Source organism: Syngnathoides biaculeatus, chromosome 22 (assembly GCF_019802595.1).
Source record: "Syngnathoides biaculeatus isolate LvHL_M chromosome 22, ASM1980259v1, whole genome shotgun sequence".
Classification (NCBI taxonomy): domain Eukaryota; kingdom Metazoa; phylum Chordata; class Actinopteri; order Syngnathiformes; family Syngnathidae; genus Syngnathoides; species Syngnathoides biaculeatus.
In genome coordinates this window covers 17522312-17548343 of record NC_084661.1, presented here as the reverse complement: position 1 = coordinate 17548343, position 26032 = coordinate 17522312, and the positions used below count along the sequence as shown (strand labels likewise).

Below are 26032 nucleotides of genomic sequence, written 5' to 3'. Positions count from 1 at the left end.
GTGTGTCGGCTTCGACGCGCCGCGTCAATACGTCGCCGTCTCAGCTCTTTCCGTGGGGGGCTCATTATATAGCCCGAACGCGGGGTCGTCGCCAGCCGCCGAAGCCGCGCGACTCCGCCGCCGCCTTCCACTTCCACGGCAAAGAAAACAACTCACTTCCTGCTGCTTGTCCACCCCCCCCCCCCCCGCCCTTGCTTTAACTTCTTGAAAAAAAAAAATGACATATGAGTGAAGAGACGACTTCTCTGTACAAATATATTCATTCATTTCCTGACCGAGCTCTAACCTCCGTTTTACAAGTTCCGAAAAATCAAATTTCCCAATGGAAATGAATTGCGATGACGTGAATCGGTTCCGACGCCCCTAAAAGCGTCGTCATTTTTTTTTTTACATTTTTAGCAAAGAAAAAAAACTGACCTTGTTTTTATTTATTTAACCCGTATTTATCGATGTGAGGAATTTGGGGAAAAAAAATCCTCATTTTCAATTCTGTCCTGGCAGTAGACAAGAGGAAAAACAAAAGCAACACAGTGTGAGGTAGTTCAGTGGTATCTCAATTGGGTCAAGGTTCTATGTGGACCACAATCCAGTGGGCCGGGATTTGAACCAACCATCCAGTGGTCGTCGGACGAACGGAGGTATAGTACGACGCTACGTTACATCGTAGCACAGTTGGCTCCTAAATCTGCTGCTCCCGCGGAGACTGTGGGTGGTGGTATGCATGTTGAGCAGCAACAACAAAATGCGTAATATGTACTTCATATTTTGATCCGAACAGTAAATTTTGTCGCCCCTCGAGTATAGCTACTTAACATTGAGGGATAATAATACCTACCCCGCATTTGATCTCACCCCCGTAGTCTTGATTCGGTACTTTGAGAGCTAATAGATCGAAATGTCAACACTGTACCGCGAGAGCTATCAAAGCGATCGACATCATGATCCATTTTCCCACACCCAAAATAAAAAAAACAAACAAACAAACCGAGTCACTTCCTCCCTCGCCGCCGCGTTCGCATTTGCTTTCTTTCCCCCATCCTTTGCATGCGCTGGCTTTTAGCAAGTAAAAAGCTTTTAAATGACATCTGTCAAGAAGATGGAGGCTCCGTTCCCTCCATCCCCTTCCTCTTTTTGTCAAACTTTGAAAACAACGCGCCTCCCCCTTCCTTCCGTGTTTTCCATTTCCTCTGAGTGATTAGCTGCTACGTGTTGTGACAGCGAAGCCCAATCTGCAGATTTGACTTCTTCCCCCTGTCCGCATCGCTCACGCGGTGGCCGTCAACCTCTCGTCAGTTGTTTGTGACTGTCAAAATCCGTCGGGGGATGAGAAAAGCCATCAAAAGCCGACCGCGTTTTTGTAAACACGCGACGCTCGCACTCTCGCGCGCTTTGCCGTGTGCTCTGCTGAACGCAGTGGAAATGATATGGAATGTTAACGCAATAGTGTGCGGCGAGGCTAACAGTACAATACGTCGCAATACCGTTCCAAACGTGCGAGAGTGACGAGACGTCAATATATCGTTTATTTCCAAACGCAACACTTAACGTTATCAGTATTTTTTCCCGACCATACTTGTACCGTCACAGCTAGCCATGCAAAACACTGCGATACTGATTGCCAAGCCTACCCCTTGAAGCCAATGCCATCCGTCCGTCCATCCATCCATCCATCCATACATCATCTACTGCTCTTCCGGGTCGGATCGCGGGGGAAGTCGCTTCGGCGGGGATACCCAGACTTCCCTTTCCCCAGCCACTTCTTTCAGCTATTCCGGAGGGATCCCGAGGCGTTCCCAAGCCAGCCGAGAGACTCCGTCTCTCCAGCGTGTCCTGGGTCGTACTCGGGGTCTCTTTCTGGTGGGACGTCCCCGAAACACCTCACCAGGGAGGCATCTCAATGCGGAGGATCAGCGGCTCGACACCGAGCCCCTCCCCGATGACCGAGCTCCTCACCCGTTCTCTAAGGGAGAGCCCGGACGCCCTGCGGAGGAAAATCATTTCGGCCGCCTGTATCCGGGATCTCGTTCTTTCGGTCACGACCTTACAGTTCATGCCCGTAGGGGGGGGGGGGGGTGGGGGGGGGGGTAACGTAGATCTTCTGGTAAATTGGGAGCTTTGCCTTTTGACTTAGCTTCGTTTGAAGCCAATGTTTCCTTTCAAACAACTGCAGTGCCAGTTTTCTGGTATCGGTTTCTAATTATTGCGATATTGATGCTACTTTTGTTCTCTGGTCTGTGGTCCTGAAAATGTGGCCACAAAGCACAGGAGTCACCCGTACTTTTCAACCGCAGGAACCGAAGAGTTGGGATTCATTGAAGGTTAAAGGTTACTTCAAGAGATTGTAGTTCTCGTACACTCACCCATTACCATCATTCACAATGCATAATATTTACCATTTGAGTACAGTATAGTATAGTCGTGTGAAGAGTCTGTTTTTGGACAAAATCATTTTTGGTTGTCTGCTTTTGCGAAGTCTTCATTGATCAAGATCATATGTAACAATTATTAGCTTTAAACTGGAAGCAGAAATAAAAGAAAAAAAGGACGATATCAGCTTTTACGTTGTAGCTCTTCATTGGGTCAAACAAAAATGAAAAGAAATGTGTTCAGCAATCAGCGATGGCTCGTAACGAAAGAAGGAAAGCTCAGAAGTTGTGGGACTCGTCTGTGAATGCAGTCGCGGAAACACAAACGGCCTCGGATGGTTTCCGGCGGCCAAGACGAGGACACGCGTCGCCGTCATTGTCATCCCCGGCATGCACGCGCTCGCTTTCCCATCAGCACGTAAACACGTCGTCATCCGTGAAGGTTATTGGCAACCTCGGCGTCTCCGCGGACACGCCGGGTCTGCGCGTTTAGGGTTGGTGACGTCTTTTCTTTTGAAATGCGTCCCGGCGCGCTCTCAATCAATGTTTGTTTGTCTTTTGCCTGACACGTCCTCCATCTTGTTGTTGTTGTTGTTGTTGCTGTTGTAGAGAGCGCATCTGTTGGACAACACAGAGAGGCTGGAAAGGTCATCGCGGAGGCTGGAGGCCGGCTACCAGATAGCGGTGGAAACTGGTACGTGCTCTCGTTTTTTTTTTGTTTTTTTTTTTTTTGGGGGGGGGGGTCGGGGCGTGTTCGGCGAGGGATGAGTGAGCCGCGGCAAATTGGCTGGCTCATATGTGAGGTGGGTGGGAACGTGTGTTTGTGGGGGGAGAGGGGGGGGGGGAGCTTCTCGGAGTAGTATGTATTAAAAAAAAAAAAAAAAAAAAAAGAGGTTCCTTGACGCCTGATGACATTTTCGGGTGCACATCAAAGGTGAGGCAGGCTGGGAGAAAGAAAGCGAGCGACGCATCCGAGAGAGGAAAATTCAGGCATGCGCGCCGCCGCGCTGGCTGCGTCTTTTTCTCTGTGTGTGTGTGTGTGTGTGTGTGTGCATTTGGGTGGTGGGTTTTTTTTTCCCTCTTCTTTTCTTTTCAAGGGTCTCGCAAAAATAAACTTTTTAATTCAGGTGAAAGACTTTCTAAATAAAGCCTCTCCAAAGAAACTTATTAATAAGGTTGTTGTTTTATTGTGATATAATTCCGTCACCTCATTTGGTTCTTAAATAGATTTCAACCAGTTAGCGTACAGGTTTTTTTTTTTTTTTTTTTACATCCCTTCTCACTTCCTCGCCGCCGCGTATTCCTCCGAGAGGTATCAAAGTTGAGTTCTTCAAGTGTCGTTCTGCAGCTTCCGTTGTAGTTCTCCAGAAAGTTTGTCAATTTACACTATAAATGGCGCGTGCGCAACATTGACACATTTAATAATTCAAGTCGAGGAAGGACCGGCAACTTTTGATGTTCTCTCCTCCGCTAGCGTAACTATTCGTGGATTCATAAATACGAGGCGCCGGCTGCTTAAAAATGCGTGTCATCTTCCTCGCTGCAAATTCTGCGAAAGCCCCGCAAAGCAAGCGGAGTGACCGGGATCTTTTTTTTTTTTTTTTTTTTCTCAGCGGCATATAGCTTGACGCCGGTGCCAAGAAGTGTCGAGCTAGCCGCGCAGGCGAGCTACAACTGGACAAATGAGGAAAAAAATCCGACTGATTATCGCAAACTTGCAACTACAAAATAATGGGAAACAGTCTCAGCAATGAGCTACAAATACGCCACCGCTAGCAACAGTCCCTGTTTTGGACAACTTGCACGCCGCAGTTTGGTCACGTGGTGCCGTCTCCGACCTTTGAACCCACGCCGGTTCTACCGCCGCGTGAACCCTGACCCTCTTGTCACTGGCGGCCGACTCATCCGAGAAAAATCCAGCGCGCACCGACGGCGGGGCGCGTCGCCGGGCCGTTTGGTCGCGGTGGGCGGAGGTCAACGCCTCGCCCCCGCGCGTTTAATCCGCGACCCCTCGCTTCACTCCGCTGTCGATACAAGCCCTCCGCTCAGCTGCACAACCTGAAATGGCGACGCCAGCTCCGGTCAAACTCGTCATGCGCCCGCAACAAAAGGACGGGAATATATATACAGCTCTCCACAGCCGCACCAAATTTGCCCTCAAACACACTTGGATAGAAATGCTTAGCAAAAGAATCTGAAAGGAAAAAGTCCCAAAGGGAAATAAAACGCTTGGCCTAAAAAAAAAAAAAAAATCATAATTTTCAGTGCGTACGCTTGTGAAGATTCAGCAAATTGCAAAATATCAAGTGTGTACTCTCGTGTAACCAGGCCCAGATTGAAGCATGTACTTCAAAGTGTTGTTGGGAGTTTGAGAAATTGCAACTTTTTCTTTTCCGGAAGCGGCTTCTCTTTTTTGGAAAGTGCACCATCAATCGAGCGACTTCCGTAATATTTGTCCGAGCCTGCGCAGGATACATCGCGTGCTTGAGCAAAAAAGGTGGCGCTAGAAACTCCGAACTGTTTGAGCCAATCACAAGCCTGAAGGAAGTCAGATTGGGATAAGGCGACAGTCAACCGTAGAAAGGAAGTCGAGCGAGTGACTCCTGAACATCGCATTTAAATATGCAATAATTTGAGCGAATCCGTCAGCTGCGGTCATGACGTCGGGCCTCGTTCAAATGTCGGCCCTTTTGAGGAACGCGAGAGAGGAGAAGTGCAACAAAATCCGGCATTTTTGATAGATTTCGAAGAACAAAGAAAGCCGGTCCAAATTCTCCTTTTTTTTTTTTTTTCCTGACCGCAAACAAAGAGCCAGCATGCTTCTGGGTCGCATTTAAAGGGAGGGAAAAGGGAGCGAGAAGGGAGGGGGGGGGGTGCGCACTTATTCTAAGAAAAGACACCGCTTCGCACTGAATCATCATCACCTTTTAGCATGTATTTTATTTTATTTTTTTTTTTCCCCGACTATTCTCAGCGTCTCGAGTGTATTTAAAGAAAACAAAGCCTTGTCAAAAGCGGTGAGAGCCCTCAAAGGGATGCAGCGAGCGCACTCTTTGGACACGCGGCGCGGCGCCCCCCCCCCCCCCTTCCCCACTACCCGCCCCCCCCCCCCCACCCCCACAACAAGCAGGCCTTTCTGTTTTGTCTCATAAATAAAGTATGGAAGTTCATTAGGAGAAAAAAATAATAATAAAACAAACAAAAAAATAAACGCAGCAACAAGCGGCAGACATGCCGCTTTGACCCGATGGAGGAAAATAGTTGTTTAAAATCATCAAGAAGATATGATTTCAAAGAACACAAAATTTGGGCAATTTACAATTTGAGAAAGGAGATTTATTCAAACGCTTGTGCCAAATGTTTAAGTTCTGCTTTTCTTTCAGTTTTACAAGAATGGCATTTTTTTCATGTTTGCAGTCGTATGACATCAAATGTGTCCTGTCAACTAATAGAAATCAAAACACAAATCCTACATGTCACATTTTTTCTGCGTTTGCGCGCAAAATCCACCGTACATTTCATGCACGTGAACATCATTTTTTAGATAAAACAATCCAGGATTACACAAAGCTTTTACAAGCTCCAATTAATTCCATTGAAAAGGTTTATTGCTTTATTTTTTTTTTAATTTGTATAACAGGTTAGTGTGAATTGGTCATCTGATGTTGGATATGTCAATATTGCTATTATTTGCAGTAGCCCTATACTGGAGATTCACTGTTATTAATATTTACATCTATAACTCAGATCATAGATAACACTCGAAAGGTCCCATCTTTGATTTTCTCAACTTTACTAAAAGGTAATTCAATTTCAGCATATTTTCAATGAACACAATGCTTCGTCAATCTCCAATTCATATCTGGGACAATGATTTATATGCAATTATATATACTGCTTGGATAGTGAAAAATGCTTTGGCCCGCTGATTTAGTTCAGTTTGCAAGTTCATCGTAATGATTTCATATCAATTTGACCCCAAATCAAATTTTGTTTTAGTTCCAGTACAGCAGTAGCTGTGTTTTCGGTCAAAATTGTACGATATAGTTATGATGAAAGTTTTGCACGTATGTGACAAACATTATTTGTGGCGTTTGAATAGGGATATTTCCGCTCCGTGAGTATGTCTGAAAATATCATTGTTGTGTTGTAATGCAATGTGATAAAATCCATTGAAATTTGGGGAAAAAAATAGTCATTATTATTATTTATCTTAACTTGGGTATATTTATTTATTTATTTATTTATTTATTTTTAAAAAAAAAAAAAAACCTTTTGACATTGGCCTCACGGGATATTTTTTTTACTTTTTTTGGGCGGAGGGTGGGGATAATTCTGACCGGCCGAATGAATTCCATCCATTTTGGAATATGTCTGCAATATGGAGGGCCAAAAGCATATAAATGCGGTCAGGGACAGGAATCAATAGCGAGAAGAGACACAGCTCATTAGGGATTGATTTCACTTCCGTTTCGATAAGCAGAGCCGTTCGGGCTTTGGGGCCTGCGCCCCCCCCCCCCAAAGTTCACGGCGTGCCAGGTAGAGAGCAGCACCGCGGGCCATCAAATTTATTAGGATGGGAGATAAGCTGATTAGAGCTTGTCAATCAAAGGTGCCAGCGACTCCCAATCACAATCGGGCTTGCTTCTTTCTGTCCTCCTTTCGCGCTCGCTCTTCCTTGATTTCTTTTTTTTTTTTTTGAAGCGGGCGACAAAGCGGCGGCGGAAGCTGGAGCATTAGCGGCGGCTGAGCTAAGCGAGCCCGCGTGAGGACGCTGTGATGACGTGACGACATTATTAAAGGTCGCGTCGGAGCGCTTTGATTTGGGGCGGCGGCGCTATTTGACGTGGTTAGAAGATTCGGCGGCAGTCAGAAGAAGGAAAAAAAAAAAAAAAAAAGATGAATGAATAAATACGGGATTTCCACAATTTGTGGTCATGCCTGGCTGTGGTCACGTCGTCTACGCAGTAACATACGCTCGTCTTGAGTTATGCCCAGGAAACAGTCTCCAGACTTCTTCGGCTGGTGCTGCTGTTTTGGTTAGTGAAGTAACCAAATTGTAGTGGCCTGTGTGTATTCGAAGGGCCCATCTACACTATTGTGGATAACTCTGGAACGGCGATTTGCAAATCATGAATACGTCTTGCAAGGTCATCTCCACGAGTCTTCTTCATTTAAAGTCATATTACACACATTTTAGTACGTCTAGATGACAAATGTTCAACTACCTCTGATCGCCCCTCTCGTTATTTGTTAATTGAGCAAACTAGATAAAAAGCTCGTATGATGATTTTCGGTTTCTTCCCAACAACCCTCGTTTGAATGTGCGGCTGACAACGTGTCAGTCGCAAAGTTGATGTCGCATGAGCTAAATTGAGAAGATTGAATTTTTTTTTTTTTTTTTTTTTTTTGGGTACTGAGTTATGAATTGCCTTTGCTTTTATGACTCTGAATTGGATAACGTCAGGGGTGCTCAATGCGTCGATCGTGATCGAGACAGTCTTGGCCAATTTCGGGACGTCAGCCAATGTTGCCTCTAAACTACACACATGCGCAATTTTGCACCGCCGATGCAGTCTCTTTGCAGATATTCTGGTTTGCGCGCATCTACATATGTGCTGTAAAAAGTGAAAAGAAGCCACTGGTTTCTTTTAGGCAGCACGCGGAACTTTCTCTAACAACGACCGCTGTTCCTCCACACTTTTTTTTCCTAGTTTACCTTACAGCCCCCTCGCTGCTCTTAAAGATGTACAATCAGAATTAAAAAATGTTACAATGACAGCGTCCACCACCGCTGCTTTAGTTAGCAACACAGTCCGGGCAACGTAGAGCAAAGACGAGCTAGACGTGCTGCTTACGTTTACTTTTGATATTAATGGAGAAAGTTAGGGAAAAAAAAGAAATGCTGTCGTTTTAAGATGCAATGACTGTCGGAGTAAGTGAATAATCGAAGAAAAAGTGGTTCAACTGGACGAGATTTTCTCTTTTCCGAGTGGAAAAGGTCTGGTCTCAAGCCAAAGTAGAAAGTGCAGGATAAGATGGTGTGTCATGTTAAAATTCCACCGTAACACAGCCTGATCCAGGATGAAAGCACAGACAATACAGTGCACAAAAAGCTAATTCTGTATTTTAAATATGGGAGGCAACATAACATTAACCTTGAAATGGTTTGGGAGCATCATCATCATCATCATCATCCCCAACCACCCGTCGTCAGTACCTCGCGAGAGGCTGGCTGTTTGAAAAATAGATCTTGGGGTAAAAAAGTCTGGGCACCCCTAGCTAGCATGCTAGCTGGTTTGTGTAAACATTTGAAGCCTGTGAGAAAATGCAGGCGAGGTTTTGGTTCCAGGCTGTCCCTTTAGCAGTTGCGACATCTATTTGCAACATCCACTGGATTTATCTTCCTCGCGTTGGTTTTGTTATTTTGGGAAGGAAATGGAATGTTTTTGTCACCGTTTTCAGTTCAGGTCTTCAGCCGGCAGTCCCCCGGCGACCTTTGTTGACAAACACGATGCGTACGGTCCGTCGCCACTCGGGGCTTTACGCGGGGACTCCGAGTCTGTTGGTTCAGCTCTTCCCGCCCCATTGAGGGGTCCGTATGCTAGCTCGCCATTATGTACCAAAGGCCTTTTGTGCGCCGGCACCTCGGCTAGCGCAGTTGAAGCGTAAACAAGGCTGCCCCCAAATCCCCGCAGAACAGCTGAGTCCTAGGGTGTCGAAGATAATGCCGATTTATTGCGGCGCGAAGCTTTCTCGTTGGCCCTTACGCTCCCTTTCCAATCGCCCCCCCCCCCCCCCCCCCCCCTCGCCCCATCCTCCTCAAACAGATTAAAATTAAGCCGTAAACATGTGAGAACGGAATTAACACATTTAGCCCGTCTCCTCGTCCCACATCCCATTTTCGCTCCGGCTGATCCCCGCCGCCGTCGAAAAAGGGGAACGACGCGGCTGCAATTTTAATGACTGGCGACCGTTTTTTTGAAGTCCACATGAAAAAAAAAAAAAAAAAAAGGCATCTGCCCGCCGTTTGTGGCGGCGCTAGATACGGCGGGGGCCGCGGCTCGGACCCCTGATTGGCGGGGGTACACGCGCCGCCGGGCTCGGACTCCGGGGCTACTCGATAACATCGGTGTCATTTTCCTCTCCTCGATAAGACGCCTTGCTGACAAGGTCCGATTAGGAAAGGGAGAGGAGGGAATAATTACAGCGCCGCCTTTCATCCGCCGATAAACAGGACACCCGCGGCTGGATATTTTTTATTTTTTTTTTTTTTTTAAGAGCTGAAGCATATACATTGTGGAAATAGAGTTAACTAAATTTGAAGAAAAACACACTCTCTTCCGACCCCACCTCTCGCTCCCCCTCCTTCAAAACATTTTTTTTTTTTTTTTTTTTCCAGAGGCCTCCTTTTCCCGGCGCAAAAATTCAAGCTGTGAAATATTTACGTCCTCGCTCTGGGCGCCATTAATCTAACAAATATCAAATGACGGCGTATTCCGTGTGAACGCACAATGCTGCGTTGTGGCGGCGTTTATTATGCTATACCTCAAGGAGTGTCCTTTTTATTTAAAAGAGACAAATGAAAAGAGAGCTCCTCGGAATGTGCGGAGCGGCGAATAAACACCGAGAGTGCAGCGGAGGAAAAAGTCAGGAAATGGAGCTTTATGAATTATAAGAAACGGGAGGTGGCACAAGACCTGAAGATTAGACGGGCTTTAGAAAACAATGCTCTGCTTTATTTAGCCCCCATTTTACGCCGTCTCCCGGCAAGAGCGGCAAAGTCCGCGGGTCAACATGACCCGTTAATGTTGAATTCCTTAAAAGTGTCAGAAATGGGGAAGAAAAATATCAGCCATGTCGCGGGGGGGTGATAAGTGATCCTCTTTTTGTATGTTTCTCAGGATGAACTCGAAGGTCTCTGGGTCAATTTGACCCGAGCGCGTTCACTTCACCGACAGTGTCAGAAACGAGGCAGAAAATATAACTTGTGATAAATGACCTGCGGCAAAAAAAAAAAACAAACTTGAAGAATGCAATGTAAAGAATATAAAATAAAATGGGACAATTTGACCCGACTTCTGTAGCACTGTGCAGTAGTACACCAAAAATGTTGAGGGGCTGATGTGACCCGCTGATATTTTCACAACAAAAGCAACAAATTTTAATCAACATTTTTGGCTAGTCCCAGAAATTAAAAAAAAAAAAAACTTTTTAAAATGTTTTTATATCATGAGGGTGATAAGACTTTTTTTTTTTAATCACAATTTTTCATAGGTGAAATATAATGAGAATAGGTGCCCGTTCAATTTATTGATTCTACCTTGTAAACTTGAAAATAAAAAAATATCATACAAAAGGAAAGAACAAGGCCCTAACAAGTTTATTATTATATATACAGAATTTTTTTTAGCAGGAGAAATCGAGACCTTTAAACTCCAAATGGGTCAATTTGACCCGCGACAAAATTGGAGCCATTGTGCAAATATATCTATGTTTGTTTGAAGATGACTACCTAATCTTCCTGAATCTCTTGAAATGTGTGGCGAACAAACAAAGCACCCCCAGGAAATTGCGATAAATGTCAAGTCATTGCTTTCGCTATTTGCTGGCAGACTCAAGCGCGGGATTCGCACCCCCCCCCCCAAAAAAAAAAAAGACTATGAGGGGATCGAGGTTGGAGAAGACAAAAAAAAAAGTGTGGCGTGTTCCGACAACAAGCCCGTGGATTCAAAAGCTGCAACAAAAGCATTTCGGGGTTTTTTTTTTTTGTTTCTTTACCCAAATGTAGATGGAAGGCAGGCATTTATTGGGGGGGGGGGGGTTGCTTTAATGTGCAATTTTCTTCATTGATTCTTTTGAAATAGTCACCTCGTCTTAGGAACAATGCAGCAAATTCTCATATTATTCATGACTCCACATTGTCCATAGCAACGATCCCTTTTTTGTTGTTGTTGTTGTTGTTGTTGATGCGTTTTGTGGAAACAATGTTCATTCCACCCAAACTGCCGCAAAACTTGGGATTGAGTGGGTCAGATCTCGTTGTCATTTTTGCGGCCCACGAAAGCAAATAACACGTCTCCTTCATGTTGTTGTCATTTTGGCATCAAATCCGGAACAAAATTTACAAACAAAAACGAAATTTACAAATGTCCTGACTTTTTGTAGATATTACAAGCATTTCTTGACTTCTGATTTCAAATGTAAACAGCACAGTTAAAAGTCAAGTTTTATTTATTTATTTATTTATTTATTTTACTAAACGAGAAAAAATACACACAAATTAAATAAACAATAAGAGTGCAGTTGCCTTAATTCAACCCTTGTAGACCTCCACGATCTCGAATTTTGACAGAAAGGGGAAAAAAAAACAATCCATTTTTTTTTCTTTACCAAGTGCATTGTGGCTTTTTTGAGTTGCCGTCGTGGCCGCAAGCTACAGAGGAATGGCAATTCCACTTTTAATAATAAAATAACAAACAAGCGCAGGGGCAATTGTGTTTACATCAGATTATGATGACAAAACAACATTTGCGAGCGCTCTTGAAGGACCGGACCGCCTTCCCTCCGATGTCATCGGATGAAGATCCCAAACACCTGCTCGCGCGTGTATCTTCGAAATAAGCAGATGTAGTTTGCTATTTTTAGGTTACAATGACTGAAAAGATTATTAACCCCCCCCCCCCCCCCCCACACACACACACACACACTCCCCAGCCCACCCCACACACACTTCTATCCTTGCCTTGTTGCATACTGGAGAAAAAGTATAGCATTGACCTCTGGCTGACACGGTGAGAGCTGGAGGGAGGGATGGAGGGTGGAGTGGTGGTGGTGGTGGTGGTGGTAGGGGGGGGCAGTGTGGTGGTGTTGGGGTGCGTGGTGGTGGTGGTGGTGGTGGTGGGGGGGGGGGTTTGTTGGTAGTAGGAAAAAAGAAAGAGCCACACAGCGAGCAGAGAGCCGAGACAACAACTGTGAAGAGCGGCGCGGGGTTAAAGAAAAGCGGTTTCAGAAGGAAATGGGAGACAAAAGCGAGGACTCTGAGCCCCCCCACGGGCGCTTTAAAGGGCCGCCACTTCTGAGGCGCCGCAATATTTAAGGCAGAGGGGGGAAAAAAAAAAAAACGGGAAGGGAGAAGCAGGAGAGGGAGAGAAATAACGTAATAAAGTAACGCATTGATGATGAGGCTGAGTGGAAGGATGACAGAACGGACAGCGTGTGCAAATTTGGATCTTTTGCCTTTTTTATCTTTTCTGCATTTACATTTTGTTTTTCATTCCAAAGCACCGCAATCATCTGCCGCCCTTTTTTGCGTGCTTGTATTTTACCTTATTTCCACTTTGGCTTCTTATGACAGTTTTGAACAGACAAACAAAATGTTTATTAGTATGGTTTTTTTTTTTTTTTTTTAACTATTCCTCTGAGGTTTTATTTGTATTTCAAATTTTACTGATGGCCCCTAACATAATGTTTAATTGATGTTATTGAGCAATAACTTTAACATACCTTTCAAAAGAAAAGTTGCTCTCAAATATATTGTTATTTGAACTATGCAAGTGTGAAAAGATCATTTAAGTGTGTAAATACAATTACACAAGTATAATATTGTATCCCAATGATGCAAATGCAGGTGACTCATTAATAATAATATAAATAAAATATTATCACTCTGACCTGAATACAAAAAAAATAACCAAAAGTGCAATTCAAATTTCATGATCCACAAAATACACACAATATATTTATTCAGATGAATCTTTTATTTCAATTAAACCAGGTGTGTAGAAAGTGTATTTGTAGTTTGGTGAGGGGGAAAAAAAAATAATAGAAAAATCAAATTTTTAATTCTGGGTGCTTTTGCAAATGTTTCATTGTTATTAACCTTTTACGTAGATGATAGCAAATATAACTTCAAATTACTGTTGTGAAATATGTGTGAAAGACAAGGATGCGCATCTGAAAAACAAACAACTCCATGTAAAAAGGAAAAAAAAAAATGTTTTTACGTTGCACTCTTAAGCAGCGATTTTGTTGTTTAGCCCTAAATCTTTTATGTTCTTTTAAGCACGTGCGAAACCGATAGCCTCAATTTTTCAACATGACACCTTTTTAGATGTAAAGAAGAAAAAAAAACAAAGATAGAGCAGCAGCGGCGGCGGCGGCGGCTGCGGCGGACCCAGCAGCAGCTCTGAAGTTAAAAAGCCTTCAGGAAGTCCCGCTAAAGAAAAAGCATCTCGAGCTTAAACGCGTGCCATTAGCTCCTTATTAATCTCCGTCTTCTGAAGCATCTTACCCGGCGAGAACCGCAATTATCCTGCGCAAACACGGCGAGGCGCATTAGGCATCTCCATCTGTCCTTGCGTCTCCTCAGTGGGAGCCCCGGGATCTCCAACGACCCCCCCCGCGCGCCCCCCGCCACCCTTTCCCTCGACCGTGTCAAAGGACTTTTTCCCTCCTTTAGCCGTCCTGTCGGCCATCAGACGAGCCGGCCGCCTGTTTAAGACGACCGAGGAACATGAAACGGAGCCGGGCCGGGATATCAGCTGGTTGGCCCATCTGCCGGTCGATGGGGGTACCGGGGGGGGGGGGGGCAGGCGCGGTTTAACCTGAGGAGTCCTCGGCGGGCGCTACTCAAGCGCTCCGGCCCGACTCCGGTCACTGTTTTAAGTCTACTATAGCCAACTGGAGTTGTGCACATTGGGTGTGGACAAAAGATAACAACAACTTGGCAAAGTAACGCAAGAGCAAACGTCCTGTGGGGGGACTTGTTAACCTGGGGGGGCACCCTGAGTGACTTTTAGGCCGACAGGGTTTTTCCTGGTAAGGGATAGAAAGCCTCCGATGCCGCGGCAAAAATAACGCCGAGCTTTTGTCACCGTGCAGGGGGCTTACCTGAGGAGGCTGCTGCAGTTTTACAGGGCCAAATTGTTTGCCACATGACCAAAAATGGCAAAAACGAAAGCCGCCGCACGTTTAACCTCGACGGCTGCCGCTCCAGCGACTCGCCCTGAGTCAAAAGTACACGAAATGTACTTATTTGCTTTGTTATTGTGTGGTTGAATACAACAACAACAAAAATCATGTACAGGAGCAAAAATATTAAAGCGCTTTTACCCCCGGGGGGGCGCAAGGTAACTCTAGTCGAGCTCCGTGGCTGCTACTCGGGTGAGTCACCAAAAGTCGGTAACGCGCACGCACCCTTTTGCTTTGTTACGAAGACGACAGAAAAAGAATCTTTTGTCCCGGGAGAGGAAGGCGACCCAAGGACCGCTCCGGGGCTGCTACTCGAGTACGTAACCCTCGGAAAAAAAAAACAAAACAAAAGCAATATTCACATCGTTTTTTTTTTTTTCTTAATATGACCAAAGACAATGAAAATGGAGCTGCTAGACCTGACCAGGATATAAAATAAAAATAAAAATGAAGGCCTCGGGGAGGGACGTAACCCTGCAATTGCTACTCGAGCATGTGAGTCGCGGTGAGAAGTAAACATGCACATATTTCAAACTGCTTAATTGTAATGTAATAATAATAATGTCAAACGACAACAAAAAACTTCCCACATCAGGGCCAACGAGTAACCTCAGGAGTGCGTCGTGCAGTTTAAATGTACACAACGTCGTACGCCAGTTGTTCGTTGCGTCTCGTCCACAAACCAGAAATTGTCAAACTACCGAAGATGAAAATGTATGACCGTCATTTCATAGTTTGTTCATTTAACGCAGCCGTAAGCGTGCATGAGTGGCGGTTTCCCCTCCCGCCCGCTCCTGCATTCTATTTTTTGGTGGATAGGCTGCGCCCTTGAGCTGCCGGAGAAAGAGGAGCCGCCCGCCTGCCTTGCTTGCCTGCTGCCCTCGTAAGAAAGTGCTGGGGAGGGGGGCATGGGTGCGCATACACAAAATAATCCTAAAAAGAGAATGCATATAGAAAGTAGTTCTTCACCCCCCCCCCCCCTCCGCTTTTGTACTTGTCGAGGATGGCAGCACCTGAACACATCGGCACGTGCGTCCTAAAGTTCGGCGTTCATTTAAAAAAAAAAAAAAACAAATTGAGTGGGAAGAAAAGAAAGTGGGGGGGGGGGGGAAGTCCTCCTTGCGTCCGGCACTCGAGTCGCTCTCGTGTCAACTTTGAATGTTGACTAGCAGGTAGAAAGCGGCGGCTAAGTGGCCGACATCGTCCCCGACGCTCACATCAGTCGGACCCTCGCCGCGTGAAGCGTGTCGCGCTAATCCTGAAGGGCTGATGTATGCGCGGCTCGGGTACCGGCAGGGCCCGCTCGGTCCTCCTTCCCCGAGCGCGTCTATGATCTCGGGTTAGTCGAGCATCAATCGAGGCCGACCGCGGCGCGGCGTACGGGCCGCCCGGCTTTTAAAGTGGAGTTGTGAAGGACTGGCTAAGGTGGCCTCGGGGACCCGTTTGCTTGGTCTGGACCCTCTCGCAGTTTGATGTGAAGGTGCGCGTCCTAATGGTTACACGCGGAATGCATGTGATGAATTAACGGCGCCCCTGGAATGTTGGGACTCCCCACTCGGCTGTTCGAAATTCACATCCTTTTCATAAGCGCCGTTGCTGGGAAAAGCGCTGATGCTGCATTATTAATGTCCAATAAAAAAAAAAAAAAAAACGTTTGTAGGAAAGAAAAGAAAAGAAAACCCTCACTAAATCGCTCTTCACCTATTGCGGATTCAGCGCATTGCAGAGTTTTGGGGTTTTCTTTTGAAAATTGTCGCGGTAAAATAAGCATTTTATAATCTAAAACATAAAAACACAACTTAAATGTCATACTAGAATGACGGAAATACCTGTAAACGCAGTACAAAAGCTCAATTGCGCCTAGCGCTGAGGTTACCGAGTGTGTTTGAAAACATTGCTTCCGAACCTGTGCGAGGGGTACAAGAGAGTTTGTTGTTGGCGTACGTCTCACAGTCGCCGTGTTCCATTTCTTTTTCGAAAATGTGACATAAATAGACATGCATGTCTTGCCGTGCCTCATTGGGAGATGTTCCAATAGTTTATTTCATGCACTAGGGTGGCGCCCAAACAAGCTAGCGAGCTAGCTGGAACTTAGTGACAGAGGAAGATTCTTGGCTTAGTCTCAAATCCTCGGAGTTTTGGTCTTGACTTGCCGTGGACTCCTCACGGTCTTAGTCTTGACTTGGTGTAGTCTCCGCACACTCTTGAGCTTCACTTGCGGTGGACTCCTCAGAGTCTTGGTCTTGACTTAGTATACACTCCTCACGGTCTTAGTCCTGTCTTGGTGTAGTCTCCGCACAGTCTTGATCTTAACTTGCGGTGGTTTCCTCAGAGTCTTGGTCTTGACTTAGTATAGACTCCCCACAGTCTTGGTCTTGACTTGATGTGGACTCATTCAAGTCTCGCCATTGGCTTAGCGTTGAACTGTCGAAGTCTTGGTTTCCTCTGGACTCTTTAGAACCTCGAGTTTTTGTGCAGTATTTTAATGAAAATTCGAGTCAGCTTCTTAATGAAAGGCTTTTTCGGATGTCTTCCGTAATTACTGTTTAAATCTACATTTGTTAGACGTTTACACAAAACAAACAAATAAGAAAGAAAACGCACGGCCTCAATCTGAGACGTGTCTGGCCAGAGGGAGTCGACGGTGGCTGACAATCAAACGGAAACACGCGAAGATCTCCGCAACGCTCCAAACCGCGTGATCCGACGCGGACGTTTCAGCAGTCCGTAGCGCCGCTCGGCAGTTTTTCCCCCTCACTTCTTGCGCTTGAAGTCAGGTATGGCGGCGGTTTTAATGAGCCGCAGATAGGCCTGATCCGTCGGTTCTGTGGATAATTATTTTTCAAGGATGAATGTATGGAATTCATGCAGATGTTGAGGGAGGGGAAACTCCTTTGACACGCGCACACACACACACCACACACACACACATGCATATATTCACTCAAGACACAATGCTGATTAAAACCATGACCGATTCTGTTTTTATTTGTTTGAATGAATATTGCTTTTTACACTGAAAATACAGGCAAGTCACATCTTTGGTGTAATACCATGTTGTGCGTGAACATTGAACAGTGATATTCCCAATTGTCGCATGCGTTGCTGATCCGTTTGTTTCGGTAGTAACTTTTGATCATCGCCACAAGGGTGGCGCTATCTTTTTTGTGTATGTTAGCAGTAAGCCGGCGGATTTTGGTTTTAAGATTTTGAGGTTTCAATATACCGTGTTTTGGTCTGGTTTCTTTCGGCATGATGTTTTTTCACCTGTGACGGGTTGGCCTGGAACCGGGGTTCACGGTCCTCCCAAAGTCCCCCGGGTCATCCATCCCTTCACTCCCAGTTGAGCTATCATTGACGGCAAACGACTCGGGCGCCCCACCTTCAGTTGACTTAACAAGTCTGCATTCGTGAGCGCCGCCTTTGATCCAATTGATTTGACTGGTTTGAACATATTTCTTTTTCCCTGGCGGTAGAACTGTCAAGATCATCAGAGAAATGCAGGTCATTAGACATGTGTGTGAATGTCCATCAACGAGATGTTCTTCCTTGACACGTGTAGCCTTCGTTAAGACGTGTCTGCACATCCCACCGCTCACTCATTTGTTCAAAATCATTCGAAATCTTGGTCCTGACTTTGTCTCGGAAGTCCCCACAGGCTCGACTTGGTCAGGAATCCTCAAAATTTACTTTCTGATTAACTAGCATCTGATCTGGACTCGTCAAAAGTTTGGTCTTGACATAGTCCCGCCTGGTTTCCCAAGTCTTTACTTGGTCTCTAGACATGCGCATGATCTTGACTGTGTCTGGACTCTTTAAAGTCCTGCCCTTGACCTAGTTTTTGACCAGGTCTGGACTCCTCAAAATATTGACCTGATCTTGACGTGGTCTGGTCGCCTCAAAAGTCTCGACTGGCTCTAGATTGCTCCCAGTTTCTACTCCCAGTCCTAACTGGGGGTCAGCGACTGAAGTTTCATGGCGTGACAGGGACGTGCGTCTTGGACCACCTGGATTATTTGGGCCAAATACGAGGAGCCCGTGTCTGCCCGGGCCCCTCTTCTATCCACCGCGGGGGCCTCGGCGCCGCGAGCAGAAGGTGCCTGGTCACGACTCGCACCTGAGCCCCTCCCAGCTTGGGACCGAGCCCTTCTACAGCCACGCTGCCTCTCTCACATGATCCTTTCTCCCCCAGGCTTCGGCCTGGCCTACTTTTACCTCTCGCACTCCGGACTTTTTTGATGTTGACTTGGTTGGCCCTCTCCTCAAACCATGTGTACAGTACTTTCAAAAACACCCCCCTCCCCGCTCTCTTTTGCTCAGTTTGGTGTGTTTATGACTATACATTTCACACACAGGTCGTCTACAAAGTGAGCGTCGCTCGTTATCAAGAGCCACTTGAAAGTCAGCCCTCTTTTCCAACACCGCGGAGTCTGTTCCGTTTTTACCGTCGTCGTGGACGGCTTTTCCTCGACTCAGATCTCCTTGGCGTCTTTTTCATGTCGCCTCTGCGTGAAATGATCAACATTCAGCTTTACAGGCCGATAAGGCAAAACATTGCTCGTCTCAAAGAGGGTTGGCAATGAATTGATTTTACGAGTTATTTCAAGTTGATTTCCGAGCAGGATTTTTGGGGGGGGGGGCTGAATGGAAAAACATTTTTCAACAGCTTGGATCAATATATTTAGCAACTTTTGGCACTCTTGCGGTGACCATTTTTCCGAAAAAAGGCGACAAAGTGTCCTATTTCTAAGAAATAGACATTAATACGAGGCTTTTCGCATAATTTTGCGCTGGTGTCGTCATTGGGCCTTCATCGAACTGCTCGTTTCCTGACATATTTGAAGACGGTGATTGTGAGTAAAATGTGGGCTGTGGTCGTAATTGCTCGGGAATTGCGAGGGTCCCCAATGCCACAACGTATTTAGAAAAGCTGCAACGCCAGCAAAATGTAATTGCAACCAGCATATGCACTTCACTAGGTCGGGTGAGGCTTGACACAACCAGACGATCGCTGTATCGCATACTTTATTTTTCTTTCTTTCCTTCACAGTAGTCTGACAAGGACTGTTCCATTTTAGCCTTAAGAGTCTTTTTAGTGTGTGCTAATAATGATTACTAAAATCAAATTTAATTCATGAAAAAAACTCGAGGCTATTTCTTGAAAAAACATTTTGATAAATCTTCAGGACGGCATCGGAACAAAGGACAATAAGGCCAGGAGACACCCCCCCCCCCCCCCCCCCGGCTCAGCTGGTTTCAAATCAAGCCCTCACGGTCACGACGGCACGGTCAAATTTTGGCGAATTAATTTTCGGGAAAAATGGCTGAGAAACGGACCATATAAAGAGACCAAGTCAAGACGAAGCTGTTTAGCAATCGAGAAAAAGTCAAGACAAAGATTTTGAGGAGTCCAGGTGAAGAAGGTGAAGTCTGCCTGTCTGGGTTCATCCCAGTTCTAGACTTGAAGGAGTCAAGATCAAGAAAAGGTTCAAAATTGAGAACTTTGAGGACAAAGTCAAAACAAAGTCGACACTTTTCGGAGGCAACCAAGACCGAGAAGAGTCCAGGCCAAGTCGACACTTTGGGTCTCCAACTTTGCGCTAAAATGTTCAGGCCTTGTTGCTAATTCAGGTCATGGCCGAAGTCCCGACGTGCGTCTGCGAGACTAATAAGGTGTGCTCATCTATTCTCTGCGACGTCTGAGGCGATAATTAGCGGCCGGCTTTGAGTCGGGCTAGCCGAGGGTGATGGCGAGGGACAATGTGCAGGGGGACTGGGGGGGGGGGGGGTGGCGCTTTTCCCTAGCCTTGATGGAGGTTATATTTTCCGCGACAACTGGACCAGAGTAATCAAAATGTGTTAATAATCCCTTCAAAGGAAGCTCGGTGGCTTTGAGAAGCCTCAGTGAACGTCAGTCCCCTCCCAAGACCCCGTTTCTGGCAGCCCTGCACCGTCGTGCACCCTCTGTCACTCTTTTCCTCATTTGTTTCATTTATTATTTTTTTTTCTTGATCTTCTCATCGGCGACTATTTTCATTTGCAACGTTTGCTTGTATCGCTTCCTTCAAAAGTCACACTTTTAGTCGACTATGCCGCGACCAGACTCCCATTTTTGGATCCCAAGTGGGAAGTGGGGGCGGGGGGGGGGGGGGGGTCAAAGTATGGATGGCCTCCATTCTTTTATCGAGAGCCCTGTATTAATCGTCGCAATGGTTTTTGTCCTCATCATATTATTATTTTTTTTGTTCACTTATGTCATAAAATAATTGGTCAAATGATTGATTAAAATTTTGGTAATATTATTATTTATATAAATAACTTTCCAGGTTATTAGAATTTAATTAAAATTAAAGCACAACTTATTTTATGATCAAAACGTATTATATCACATAAAACAAAAATATTTAAAAAAAGAAACAATTTTACATTTGTATTGTTTTTTTTATATATAATTGGACATATTTCTAATTGAATTAGCTATTAGTAATATGATAAACTATTATGTTAAAAAAAGAAAATATATTGATAAAAGTATTGGGTTTACGATGGAAGCAATTTAAAGTCATTATAAATAATAAAATAAAACTATAGCGTGGTTTATAGCATTATTACAAACACTTAAATTACATATAATGTAAAAATTGTAGAATATATATTTTATATTTTAGTTAAAATATTTTAAAATGATGCAATAAATATTGAACATGAATGAATGATCATTTTATAATGAAAAGAGCTTTCCCATATTGAAGTTTTGCGTATAGCAGCTCTCCGAAAGACCTGGCCTCAAACGTGGCCCTTGTGCGCATAAGTTTTCCCACTCCCGGTCCGACCCCTTGCGGGTGTTCGGGGTAAGACCCGATAGTGTCCAACAAGTTCCATCCTTTTGTTGGAGGATTACCACAAAGGTCAAAGTTGACCAACACAAATATCCAGATGGGGTCCGTCCAAATCTTCCTCCCCTTTCAAGGTTGAGCGTCTCGATCGATAGTCTTATCGATCCGAGCCACGGCCGGGGTAATAATCTTGAAAAAAAAGTTTAGGTTGGGTGCATATTGATCAGAGGGAGGCGAAGCAGCTAGGAGGTTATTGATTGGGCGCAATTTGGATTTAGGGTGTTACATCTGCTTGAATGTACCTGATGCATTGCAGTCATAGTGGGATTCATTACTTCCTCCAATCAAAAAATGGATATTGAAACAAGCTCATTCGACTGCTGGGGTGGGGAACACAATGCCAGAGCCTTCGTAGACCTGGTCTGGAAAAAACAAAAATGCACAAGCAACGTGGAAAGCTAAGTGGGTGGCCACACCCTCAGACTTGGTCTGGATTCATCCAAATTTCCGTCATGACTAAGACTTGAATCGTCAAGTCTTGACCAGGTATCGGTCTTGACTTGGGGAACACAAAAAGAACCATGGTCTCGTCATCCCGTGTCGGTCTCGACTTGGGATGGAATCGGCAATCTTTTCCTTGACTCGGGGTCATCACAATCCGGACTAGGTTTCAGTTGCTCAAATTCTTTGTCTTGACTTGGTTGACTGGTCAAAGGTTTGGTCTTGACTGGGTCTCCAATCCTCAGTCTTGGATTTGGTCTGAACCTATTTCAATTAGTGGTCTTGATTTGGTCGGAGCTGCTCAAAGTCTTGGTCTGGCCTTCTCAAAGTCTCAGTCCATTTCAGTCTTGACTGCAACTGCTTGCCACCTGTTTTGTTGTGGTTGTTGCGCTTCGACACCAAACATTTACTAACCAAACTAAATTATTTCAATGAATCATGTAGTTTTCCGATGTTTATTGACTTATGGCATGGCTATATATCATGTTTGCTATGCTGCTACTTTAGCTTGTTGACCAAAATGCTAACGTGTAAGTAGGGAAAATCTGTGACCAGAGCGAGCGAAGACTGATGTGATGTCGGGCGTGTCTTTCAGTTTTGGCCCGAGTGGACTTTCATTTAAATGTCAACTACACGTCTCATTATGTAGTCCACTCAGTGGGCTACGTGTCAGGATCAGTTTGATACTTTTAAAAAATGCATGGGGGTCTGGGGTTGAGGTGACGGGGGCGTGGGAGGGGGGGTCGGTGCAGTTTATTCCCTCCATCTCCGGAGAGCCCCCGTGTGTCCGGTGCCGTGCGCCAGAAGGGGCCACACTTGAACCGTAGCGTCAAAGTCCGTCAACTCTTTTGTTTGACGTGGCAGATATTTGCTAGTGATCAGAATGACTTCAAATTTCGTCAGTTTTCTCATTTTTATTTGAAAAACTGAACAAAACTGGCAAAATATCGGCACAAAATACCAGTATCTGTAAAATATCAACCCACAAAAAATGACCAATTTCCCATTAGCCACGTTATTACACTTTTTGCTCAGTGATACATGGATACGCTCATTTTTAACAGACATGTAGTAGAACCTATGTAAAATATCCCATCTGTTGGGGGAAGTAGCCGGCTAAGTTGGTAAATCGAGTCTCCACAAATGACTCGGTATGATCTTGAGAAGTTTGTTGTCTGGCTAACGCTAACTATTTTGGCTAACACGGCTAGCGGATGAATTTGCGATTTGCGTATCGGTGAGACCACACTGTACATTTTCATCCCCAAAAACAGAGAATATTGGTAGAATATCAACACATACGCACCGTGTATGAGTCGTGCACAGCAGTAGCGCTTCACATTTGTACTCCACCGGCAAGTGAATTTCTCCGCATCCATTTGTAGATCCGCGGCTTGGCGAGCGTGGCTGCGAGCGCTAAAGAACTCATTGACTTTCTAATGATTAGCGGTCAGGCCCCCAGCCCGTGCTCTTACCAGGGATTTGGCCCCAGCCGCCGCTGCGAGCTCCCCCCGGCCGCTATCGACGCAACTCCGGTACCCTCCTCTCTGCTCGGCCTGCCGGCGATCACGTCAAAGCCCATTAAGCGCCGAGTTCCGCGACTACAAGAGCGGGGATTTGATTTTATTTTTGCTGCCCGGGTTTGTCTCGCCTCGCTCTCAAGTCTTTCGCCCGCGTCTCCTCTTCGTTCCGAAAGAAGAGGCAAGCATGAAGAAAAAAGGTGTAACCTTTGACGGGACTCGGTCTACGTACGGCTACGTATCGATCCGCGACTGGCGTTAGAAAGTATAGCCGACAAGAGTTGGGGAGTTGACGCCGCTTTCAAGTCCCACACGTTTTTCCGCTGATCTCTGAAAGTCCCAACAGCCATGTGGCGAGAAATAAGACCCCCTACGTAATCTTTTATGATGTTAATTTCACGATATGCGGTTTTGTTTGTTTTTTCCCCAAGTTGCGTCTTTTGAGGTAAGAAAAACATTCCGACAGTACGCCGTGTTGGTGGTTTGACTGATGAATAGGTTTTCGTCGATTCGGTAATTCGAGGGTGCCGGGACGATTTGGAGTTCAAAGCGTTTCCCGGCCGATGTTCACTGCTCGCACTAACTAATAAGTTGGCCTCAAACAGAGAGCAGCGAGCGCCATTCTGTTGGCGTCCTTTTTTCATGTAGTCTGTGCGTCGGTCGATACCAAAAAAGTTGCTCGTCTCAAATGGATCTCGGCAATTTATTGATGATATTGCTTGATTCCAATTAATTGGTTGGAGAAATGTTGTCCTTGTCAGTAACAGATTTGACAATTTAGCAACGTGGTCGCTTTCTATTATTTATACTATTTTTTTCCTAAAAAAAAAAAAAACGTGACTAGGGAGTTGAATTCTTACTAAGAAACAGACCACATGAGCGAAATGATTTTCACATTGTTTTGTGTATGATGATAAAAGAGCCGGTTGGAAAGCAAATCGGGTACATTTTTAAAGAATATTTCCGTTATTTGTGTTGAAGTTGATGCAAGGTAATGCTTGTGGGGGAAAAAACCTTAAAAGTTGTCCAGCAAGGAGTAACAAACAGTATGAAAGCAAATCACAGAACACATTTTGATTCATGTCAAAATCGTTATTTTTTCAATAAGCAAAGTGTAATCAGATTTATTATTATTGTTTTACCTGTAATCTTTTGATGATGAAAATCATATAAATGTACAATCACCTCATCATCTTAGATGCACACAAATTATTTGATTATCATATTTTATATCTTGGCGGCACGGTGGAGCAGCTGGTAAAAGGGCTGGCCTCACCGTTCTGAGGACCCGGGTTCGATCCCGGCCGCGCCTGTGTGGAGTTTGCATGTTCCCCCCGTGCCTGCGTGGCTTTTCTCCGGGTTCTCCGGTTTCCTCCCACGTTCCAAAAAAACATGCAACTTTATTTGGAAACTCTAAATTGCCCCAAGGTGCGATTGCGAGTGCGGCTGTTTGTCTCCACGAGCCCTGCGATTGGCTGGCGACCAGTTCAAGGTGTACCCCGCTCGCCTCCTGCCCGTTGACAGCTGGGATAGGCTCCAGCACTCCCCGCGACCCTGGTGAGGATAAGCGGTGAAGAAAATGGATGGACGGACATTGTATACTTTCAGCAACAAATTGAATTTCAAAAACCATATGTCGTGGAAATTATTTATATGCTATTAGCATTATGTTTAAAACTACTCTTCAATTTATGTCGGGAAGGGATTTGTAGAAAATGTTTGCAATATCAATAAATGGTGAAAGAAATATCAATTTTGTTTGAGAATCATGAAGTTAGTACTCTCGATTTGCTTCAGTGGGCCTCAAATTTTTTTCTTTTTTTTCCGTATCTAGCGGTCCGGATCTGGCCCCCGGGCCTTGAGTTTGCCGGTTCTGTCAGAGGTCAGGCCGGTAATTGCCCGCACGGTTGCAGAATGTCGAAAAAGTGGAACGCAAGTTTTCTTCGCCGGCTCTTTTTTTTTTTTGACTGTGATGAGCTCCCGGGAGAGAAAAGCGACTGTCAACAACTTCGTCCAAACAACAAGCAAAAACATCACAGCTCATCAATCCATCTGGTTGTCTGCATTTATTTATTTACGATGGGACTTTTTGTTTTTGTTTTTGTCGGGGGGGGGGGGGGGGGGGTTTCGCGCCATTTGAATGATATGACAGCGACGCAGGGGCGGGGGGTGTGTGGGGGGGACAACAACAAAATGACAACCACACCAAAACCACCTGAGGGCATGTGCCAACACGTCACATCAGTGTCATGCAGCCTTCATTTTCCCTCGCGTCCCCGCGGGCTCACTGCAGGTAGCCATGTGCCCCCGACCCCGCCCCACCCTCCCCCCATCCTAACCACTCAACGCTCTATTAAAACAAAAAACAAAAGCCTAATTTGCTTGGTTGTGCGGCAAACTTCTTGAATATTACTGCGCACAATATGCGCTCACGGTATACGCAGTACCGCGCGTGGCGTGTATTTTTCCGAGAGGCCCCTCAGGCCCCAGAGACGGCGGCGGCGGTGGCATCACAGAGCCCGCCAGACGGATGCCGTCTGCTTGTGATCTCCGCTTGTCAGACAAGCGTCACACAAAGCCTGCAAGACAAATAATAAAAAAAAAAAACCAACAACATACGCACGCGGCCCACGTGAGCGACGTTAACGCGCTATTGATGGATCGGCTTTGTGGACTAATGGACTGAATGATTAAGTGGCGTTCATCTCTTATTTTTTCCCTCGTCAATGGCAAATATTGCCGACGATTCGGAATCTAAACATTGATGTGCGGTGTTTTGTATGGTCGAAGGTAAAACGCAATATGGATTTTCCCTCTTTGTTTTTTTTTTCGCACG

At 45.4% G+C, this 26032-nt stretch overlaps 1 protein-coding gene across 4 annotated transcripts in view; it reads left to right on the top strand.

Moving 5' to 3' along the window:
- Positions 1-26032, top strand: part of vti1a (vesicle transport through interaction with t-SNAREs 1A) — a 104162-nt gene that overhangs the window by 30390 nt on the left and 47740 nt on the right. For all 4 annotated transcript variants that reach the window (XM_061810676.1, XM_061810678.1, XM_061810679.1 and 1 more), the window contains one exon: positions 2976-3060. In XM_061810676.1, coding sequence (XP_061666660.1) covers positions 2976-3060 — 85 coding nt within the window. The remainder of the gene's footprint in view (positions 1-2975; positions 3061-26032) is intronic.